The following is an 8849-nucleotide window of genomic DNA, read 5'->3' as shown; positions in this document are numbered from 1 at the left end:
TTCCTAGGGCGAAGCAACCGGCGAGAGAAACCGAGCCGCCCACGGAGCCCCGGGGGCTCCTCTGCTCCGAAGGGGCCGCCGTGTCCCCCCACCTGCGATCTCCCTCTCGTGTGTTTTCCTGGGGGAAGGGGGCGAAGGGCACATTTGCATATTTGTAAATAGCCCCGCCCCCGCCGCGCTGCCAAGTGCAGGGGCGGCTTCCACTCCCGCAGCAGCTTGGGGCGCGCGGGGCCGCTGTGCGGGGAGGGGTCCCACGGCGGGCGTGGGCCGCGCGGCTGCTGGGGGGAAGGGAGGGAGGGAGGGCGCCGTGATTTGTCCCCTGGAGGGGCCGGCGGGAGGAAACCCGGAAGTGAACATTAAAAATCCCGTTTAAGGAGGTGCGCTCACTCAAAATGCTAAGTCACCAAAGGGGAGGGGCCGGGCGCGCTAATTACAGCGGCACGCTCGCCTCGCGCCCGCGCCTGGGGAGAGGCAGAGCAGCGAGACCCCTGCTGTGCGGCTCGGACCCTGGCCCCCGAGCTGCCTGCCTCCCACGCCCAGCCGCGGGCCCCGGCGGCCCTGGTGCCGTGTGGCTGGAGGTGATGGGTTACTGGGGGGGAGGGGCGCGCCCGCAGCCCGCTGGGAGGGAATCGACCCTCACACTGAAGCCCCGAGTTCAAGCGATGTTGGGGGCTTAAAGCGACTCCCGCGGCCCCGGGCAGCCGCAGCAGCAGCTCCTCTGCCTCCAGAGCCCGGTTCCGTGGGGAACAACCCGCAGCCCGGTGCGCCTGACTGGCCTGGGTGGGGGAGAGCGGAGCAGAGCGGCAGCTCGCCCGGATCCTCGCCTCCGGCTGCTCCTGGTGGCTGAGGCGCTTAGGATCAGCTGGCGGGAGGGAGGCGATGCCTAGCAGGGCCGGCCGCACCAAACAGCTGGGAGTCGGGGGGCAGGGGAGGCGCACCTGCAGCGCCCGGGGGCAAGGGGTGCCAGGGTCTATTTCTGCCAGGCGCCAGAGCCCCGGCTCCAGCACAGCTCCTTTGTGCGGTGCGCCGCCGAGGCTCGGTTGTTCTCTTTTTCCTGGACACGTCCATCTAATCCACTGACCGGGACATGCGGACTTTTGCAGCCTGTGGTCTGAGCACAGGTTCCCCCCCACCCCCCTTCCGCTTGGGGGGGCCTTCTCTGGGGATGGGGAGCGGGGAGAGCCGGGTTCAGATAGGAAGGAGATGGTCAAGCTTCCTTAACATGTACGGTGATGTCACGGGCGGGAGAGTGTGTGTGTGGGTGTGCGAGTGTGGGGAGGGGGAGGGGGAGTGCATGGGGGCCCCCAGCGCGCATGCCTGCTCTCGACCAGCAGCAGCAGCTGCAGCAGCAGGAGCTGTGGCCAAAGACATTGGAAACAGTAAGAGACATGGCTAGAGATGGCGAGGGACGCGACCAGACACCTACCCGGGCTGCGGAGGCCGTTTTAAAAGAACGGGGGCCTTAAAAACTGAGCAAACACCACACCCGGAAAAAAAAAAAGGAAAAAAAAAAAAAGAATAACAAATCGCACCCAGAAAAGGAAAAGCCCAACCAGCCCCTCCAAGAGCCTGACCCTCTCCACTGGGGGGTGGAATCCTGCCTGCACCCGACGCGAAGACCTCCTCGGACCTGCCATCCGCAGACCAGATAGATGTGGTGTCCACACGCCGGCCCGAGTCAGAATGAACGCGCAGCTGACGATGGAGAACATTGGCGATCTGCACGGGGTGAGCCATGAGCCCGTGCCCAGCACGGCCGACCTGATGAACAGCAGCCCCCATCACCGGAGCTCGGTGGTCCATCGCAGCAATCATCTGGCAGCCCACCCGCGCTCCATGGGCATGGCTTCCATCCTGGACGGTGGCGACTACCACCACCACCACCGGCCTCCCGACCACGCTCTGACGGGACCCCTGCACCCCACCATGACCATGGCCTGCGAGACACCCCCCGGGATGAGCATGAGCAGCACCTACACTACGTTAACCCCTCTGCAACCGCTACCCCCCATCTCCACCGTCTCGGACAAGTTCCCTCACCATCACCACCACCACCACCATCACCACCACCACCACCAGCGGCTCCCAGGGAACGTGAGTGGTAGTTTCACGCTCATGAGGGACGAGAGGGGTCTGGCGTCTATGAACAATCTCTACGCCCCCTACCACAAGGATGTTACCGGCATGGGGCAGAGCCTCTCCCCTTTGTCTGGATCGGGCCTGGGGGGCATCCACAACTCCCAGCAAGGGCTGCCTCATTACGCTCACCCCAGCGCCCCCATGCCCGCCGAGAAAATGCTCAGCCCGAACGGATTCGAAGCCCACCACCCTGCCATGTTGGGCAGGCACGGCGACCAACATCTTACCCCTACATCCGCTGGCATGGTGCCTATCAATGGGATCCCACATCACCCGCACGCCCACCTGAACGCCCAGAGTCACGGGCAGATTCTGGGTTCCAGCAGGGAACAAAACCCGTCTGTCACTGGTTCGCAGGTCAACAGTGGAAGTAATTCAGGGCAAATGGAAGAAATCAATACCAAAGAAGTAGCTCAGAGGATCACCACCGAGCTCAAACGGTACAGCATCCCCCAGGCGATCTTCGCCCAGAGGGTGCTGTGCCGGTCTCAAGGGACCCTCTCAGACCTACTGAGGAACCCCAAGCCCTGGAGCAAACTCAAGTCCGGCCGGGAGACCTTTCGGAGGATGTGGAAGTGGCTTCAGGAACCCGAATTCCAGAGAATGTCTGCTCTCAGGCTAGCAGGTGAGCCTCGGCGATTCCTCCTGTGTGTGTGCCGATAGACAGACAGACAGACAGAGCTCATAGATGTGTAGCTGCTGGCCCGGCAAGACCCCATTCCAATACGTATGTGCACATAAATAATGTCACGGGTCACACCCAACCTTATTTGTTTTCTTTCCAGTGCAATGTTTCTCTTCCTTTCCAAGTCTGACATTCCCACTGGATTTCCCTTCTTGCTCCTTCCCTTGAAAGGAGAGCGTCTGATTTTTTTGCACCACTCTCCCCGTTTCTAAACAATGATATGGATATGCTAGGATGGTGAGGCATGAGGGCAGGCTGTGGCTGTGATGCCAGTGTGCGTGTCTGGGGTGGGGGCAGAGAAACAGAGATTAGTCTACCCCGATAAGTCTTACCATATAGATATGTAACACCTCCATGTTTATACTCGTGTGCCTGTGAACGGTACACAACATTGCATGTGTACGCACATCTGCTAGCAGGTGCACAGATGAGCAAAAGCCAGTGGAAGTTTTCAAGTGCACATGACATACGACTCGAACCCTGTATTAGAGAGAGATTTACTGTTTATCTCCATATGTGTATATTTGCATATGCCCTTTATGTGAGGTATAGCCAATTGACCAGCACACAGAACTGAACTCAGCTGTTGTATATAACATTGCTTTCAAGCGTAACGTTCTGTTCTCACCTCCGTGTGTGTGTGTGTGTGTGTGTGTACACTTTCTCTCTCTGTTTCTTTCAGACACACACACACACACTTGAAGTGTTTGAAAACCCCATGGTGGAGCCTTAGGTGAGGCTTCACAATCGTTCAAGGACCTCTCTGTTAAATGATGTTACCCATCTGTTTGCATCTACTTTTTCGTCACGTTTCTTTGGGTTTATTTGCTTGTACAAGAAACAAGAGCATCATAAAAGGCTGCCCAGGGAGAAATAGTGTGCTTAATTCGTGTTTGTTGGTGTGATCGTGCTGTAACTGGGTTTATTACCTGATAATTGTGGGGTTTGTTAACCCACACTCTATAGATTTAAAAAAGAAAGAATACATGTACATGTTTCTGTGAGGTGTTGTGGAAATTGAAGCTAAAACCTCATAATTAATCGTTTTATATAATTCGGTGTATCTACTTTGTAATAAAAGTAGCCTTATGCCAAGGGTGAACAGATAAGAGTTCATTTGAAAGGGGATCAGATGCTAGTTTCCTGTTTATTCTGGCATTTTGGAACATTGCTTTTTGACACAAATGATACAATTATGGAATGTAACTTGTGGTGAAGAGAAGAAGGAATGAAACTGGTCAAAATTGCTTGATTAGAACAGTCCATAGAGTTTTAATTTACACAGTTCCCGTGTGTAGGTAAGAGAAAGTAGGTGTTATGTACAATTTATACCCTGACTCAGTAACTTCTGACGAACAGAAATAGCACCTGGAATTAACATGACCATAATTCGCTAGTTCAGTTTCTTCCTAGGGAATGGCTGGTTGTATTGTCTACTGTGACTCGAACGAGCAGAGTAAGAATGTTTCAATCCATTTAATTTCTCTCTTTTTCTCTCTCTCTCTCTCTCATTATTTTGTCCCCCACCCTTTCCCCAACTTGTACCCAGTCACAGTGTAGAGCACGAGTTTAATATGATGGTGGTGCCTTGAATGAGGGTTTGTTAATTAACTGATAGGTCTCCATTAATTTGTCCCTGGAGAATGCGAGACAGTCAATCCGAGTTGGAGTCAGGGTCACTGATCCGTTTCACAGACAAAAATAAAGGGAAGGGCCAAATCTTCTCCTTCAAGTGCACAAATGGTTCTGCGCCTCTGCCTAAACCGTAGAATGAATACGGTAATACATGTTCCTTGGCTATTCGGAGACCCCAAACCGGTTACACATTTGTTTCCTCGCCTCTTTTTTCTATACTTATTCTCGCTTGGCTTTGAAACCTACACTACTAAGAGCAAGGGGATCTAACCGTGGACGTTCATCTCTTAAACTAGAGATGGTCTCTCTACGTAAATCGGGGCGGGTGAGGAGGAAGATGTTGCACATTGTATTGTTTTCTCACTCCCCCGCGTCATGTCGGTTTCACAGGTCGGATCTGCCAGAAAATTCCATTTTCTCCCTCTCTCTTTCCCCAACAAACCCCAGGAAAGGTAAATCCCAGTCCTGCTGCGGCAGTCCAGGAGAGAAGCTGGGGGAGGGATGCAGTTTGTGTTTCTGATCTCCCCTGAACGATTGACAGGGCGCGCTTCGATTGGGAGTGCATTTTTTTAGGACAATTTGGACGACCTGAATCTCCACTTATTTACATAGATCGATACTGGAAACAACCACTTGAATTAGAATATGTCGGAGCCCCCTTCTTGGCATGATCTGAAGGAAATTATGCCAACCCAGGCTGGGCTGCTGAAAAGAAGATAGATGAGCGCTCGCTGGGGAAACATGCAGCACTGCCTGTTTCTGCATCCTAAGATTGACAAACTATTCCCCGCACTTCCAGATATTCAGAGAAACAGGCAGCATTGTTCGGTACTGACTGCCCCAAATCTACCCCACCCCACTGCTCCTCCGGCCCCCCCCCCCCCCCCCATCAGGACAGCTCCGGGTATAAGTGGATCTCCATAATCTCTTTAGGAAGACAAAGACTCATTATTCCGCCCTCTCCTTCAAATCAAACCTGAATGCTGGATTTTTGCACATGAGGGAAACAGAGCCGCATCCCTAAGGGTCATTTCTGCAAACATGGGCATGGACACGCAGCATCTGTTCTGAGCTGGGGGAGGGAAAGAAAAAGGGGGGGGGACTTTAGTTGTGACTATTTATTTCTTAAACCTGCCGGCTTTGTAGCAAGTCCCTCCGTCTCCCTTGTAAATATTGTAGGACCGTTAGGATGGGGGGAGGGGGGGAATAGATCCTCAGGCCTTTTATTTCTAACTTGTGTCACGACAGGGGCTGGCGATTGGAAGCGGCTGAGCCTCCTACGGGGACGGAGGGAGGAGGGGTGGGGGCCGCTGTGTGTTTGTTGCCCCTGCTCCAGCGCCTGTCCCCTTCTCCAGGCAGCTCTGCTGGACACCCGCCTCCCGGGGTGCCGCCTGCCTCGCGAGCCGGGGCGAGCGCTCCTCACGGGGGCTCTGCTCGGCGCCTTGGCCTGGCCTGGACCTCGCCCCTTGTCTCCGCCTGTGGGCGCAGCAGCCCCCGAGCCCGTGGCCTGGGGAAGGGAGCCCCCCCTCCACACACACCCACACACCTGGTGCTGCAGCTGATCCCGGCCACCCCAGGCTGGGGCTCGCAGGGGAAGAGAGGAAGGCGCAGAGCGGTCCTGGCAGAGCTCGGCCTGGGCCAGGGGCCGGGCTCCTGGGGAGCCCGAGGGCAGCAGCAGGAAACGGTGCGGTGCGTAGCCGCGCTGGGTCCAGCCGCTGGCAGAGAGAGGAGGGTCCCTGGCAGGTGAAATCTGCCGCAGATCCCCGCACCGGCTAGGCGGGCTGCGAAGCCCCGCGTCCTGCTCCCTGCGCGGCTCGGGAACACGTGTCTCTTTACACGGAGCGGACTCCGGATCGATGGGGCGCGGGGCCTTGTCCAGAGCTGACGGCAGGCACTCCCCTCCCCCCGCGGCGTGCTCGTCACACGGCCCCCAGCTGCCCCTGCACCCAGCCCGGGGGCAGTTCTCGGGCTGGCCCCCAATAACGCGGAGTGCCAGCGCCCAGGGCCGGCTGCCATGTGCTGGGATGCAGGCGGTGCTGGAAAGGCAATCTGCTGCAAATGCATAAACTATCGATTTTATTGTGTGCAGGTTTTAAATGTGCGATGATCTTCCTAAGTGGTAAAAATCTGCCCGGATTGATATTGATGTATGAACATCAATTCCAAATATCATAAATTACTCCCGCCAACGCAAATTAAATTTCACGTCCAAATTATAACTCACTCTCGGGCATTTAGAGAATTATCAGGCAGATTAATATCCCGAGCAGGCTGTCAGATTCTTTATTTATTTTCTATGCATTTCTTAAAGCCAACATCGAGAAGGTGACAAGGGGGAAAGCAAACACCCCGGCTATTTTAGGCTTCACAGCCTTGCCCACCACTTTATCTTGAGTATTTTGCCCCTTCAAGCTATCCCTGGGGGTTTCTTACCTCCCAGATTACACCGAAGCTCCGACAAATAAAGGAAAAATTGGTAGTTACATGGAAGCTGTATTGAGGTCTTGACACTTCCTGGGCTTGTCTCGAAATGTAAGCAGAACTGCTAATTGCAAAGCTGACCTCTTCCAGCCTCCATTTTATTCTTCCCCTCTTCCTTCTCCTCTCTGTCCTCTTTTCCTTTGTCTGTTCTCCCCCTCTCCCCTTTAGCATTGCATCTGTATCTATTTATCCGCTTTTTTCCTTCTGTTTTAGAAACATTCTTTCAGGGATGATTTTTTTTAACTTCTAGATATTTAAAAGGGAAACTAGGGATTCATAATAATAATAATAATAATAATAATAAAGCCAGAGCCCGTCTACAATCTGTTGGCATCGACATGCTGATTTATTTTAGCGTGCAAGGTAGATTTGAAAAAAAAAAAACAGTCTTCAAAAGAGTGAAGACTTGAAAAGACAGAGCTAGCCCAGAAAACCAATGTGCCTACATCGGTTTGAGCTGGATTTATTATCTGAAATGAATGTGCCCAAATACTGCTTTCCGAAAGGTGTGTTTTGAAAATGACAGCATTGTCACTCGCGTCTACACGGGCCCAGCCCAGGTAGACTCAACTCAGAGTGCTAAGAAGGCGAAAGGTTAAGGTGAGCTCAGATTTCGAAATAACAGACGAGTATAACACCAGAAGTGTACATGGCAGGAACGGAGTTTGCTTTTGATACAAAACTCCCCAGATCTATTGCAACAAGGAGCTGGGCAGAAGAGAAGAGTGGATCAAACGGCTGCTTGCCAGCACACGATTCTCAAAGAGATTCTTTCCCGGCTGTGTTTTATTTTCAAGGTCTGCTCCTGACTAGAGACAACCACGCCCAGTTCTCCCCTGAAGGCGGCAGGCATAGCTCCCCACTGCTACAGGACCCGAGCGGGGAAGGTAGGCGCTTGCGGATACAGGGAACATTTCCTCTGGAAATGGCTCGCCCACATTTCAGACGAGGGCTTTGCCTGGGGGCGCTGCCTGCTGCTTCAGGCCAGGGGCGGGGACAGGGGGACTGTTTCCTCTACCAGGAGGCTGTCGATATAGCCCGGCAACCTCATGTCAAAAAAATAAATAGTTGCGTTGCCTTTTTCCACCCCCCGCAGTTGTTTTCCTCATAAGAAATTAAATCTCAGCTCCGCTGAAGCCTGGGAAACCAGAGAGAAATTCCCCCCGCTGTAACTGTGCAGGAATCAATACTGGAATCCGGGCAGTTTCCCCATTAAATATGAAACCTAACGACCGCCCTGGAGCCCAGCGTGTGCAAACGGAGGGCGAGCAAGGAAGGAAAGGCCGCTGCGTTTCTGACCTCGCGGCCCATCCCACGGGCAGGCCATTCCTTCGCCATCCTCCAGCTGTTTGAGACGTGCCCCGCGGAGATCATGCAGGAATACATCCGCAGCAGAAACGCTCCATTCAGCGAAGTTAGCTCGCCCATGAGTGCCCGGCCGCTTGGGTTAGTTACCGGGAGCCCTGGAGTGCAGCGTTTCCAAACGCCCGCGGATTGCCGCTGACGGAGACCGAAAAGCGGCCCAGACCCACCTGTAGTCGAAGCGGCCTTCACACCCCGCCCCAGGCCGGTGGGCCCCGGCTTTGCAGACCGGGCACTTCCTCACACATCTCTGTGACTTGTGAACGCGCTGCCGGGCAGAGAAGGGGCTGCGGAGGAAGCTTTCTCCTCCCCCTGTGTGTTGTGCGCTGAATGAATGAAGTGCTGCCGGGAACCAGGCCGTTCCCAGCCTGAGAGGTGTCACTCAAACAAGCGCTCGTGTAAGGCCAGGGTTTTTTTTTGGACATTTCTTTTCAGACCTGGGGAGTCCGGCGCTGTGCATTTCAGAGGATGCCTCTGCTTCCCCTCCCGTGTGACTCTGAGCTGCCAGTTACCTACCGATCACCTGCGGCCCGGGTTAGCAGCCAGC

The 8849-nt window shown here is 54.5% G+C and overlaps 1 protein-coding gene across 1 annotated transcript in view; it reads left to right on the top strand.

The window, feature by feature from the left end:
- Positions 1-1256: 1256 nt before the first annotated feature.
- Positions 1257-8849, top strand: part of ONECUT1 (one cut homeobox 1) — a 31222-nt gene continuing 23629 nt past the window's right edge. The window contains exon 1 of the mRNA XM_067555861.1: positions 1257-2764. Coding sequence (XP_067411962.1) covers positions 1684-2764 — 1081 coding nt within the window. The 5' untranslated portion in view covers positions 1257-1683. The remainder of the gene's footprint in view (positions 2765-8849) is intronic.

The sequence above is a fragment of the Emydura macquarii genome, unplaced genomic scaffold (genome assembly GCF_026122565.2).
Source record: "Emydura macquarii macquarii isolate MOO-44397 ecotype Brisbane River unplaced genomic scaffold, CSIRO-AGI_Emac_v2 contig_1644, whole genome shotgun sequence".
NCBI classification, from domain to species: domain Eukaryota; kingdom Metazoa; phylum Chordata; order Testudines; family Chelidae; genus Emydura; species Emydura macquarii.
This window is presented reverse-complemented; position numbering and strand designations above follow the sequence as displayed.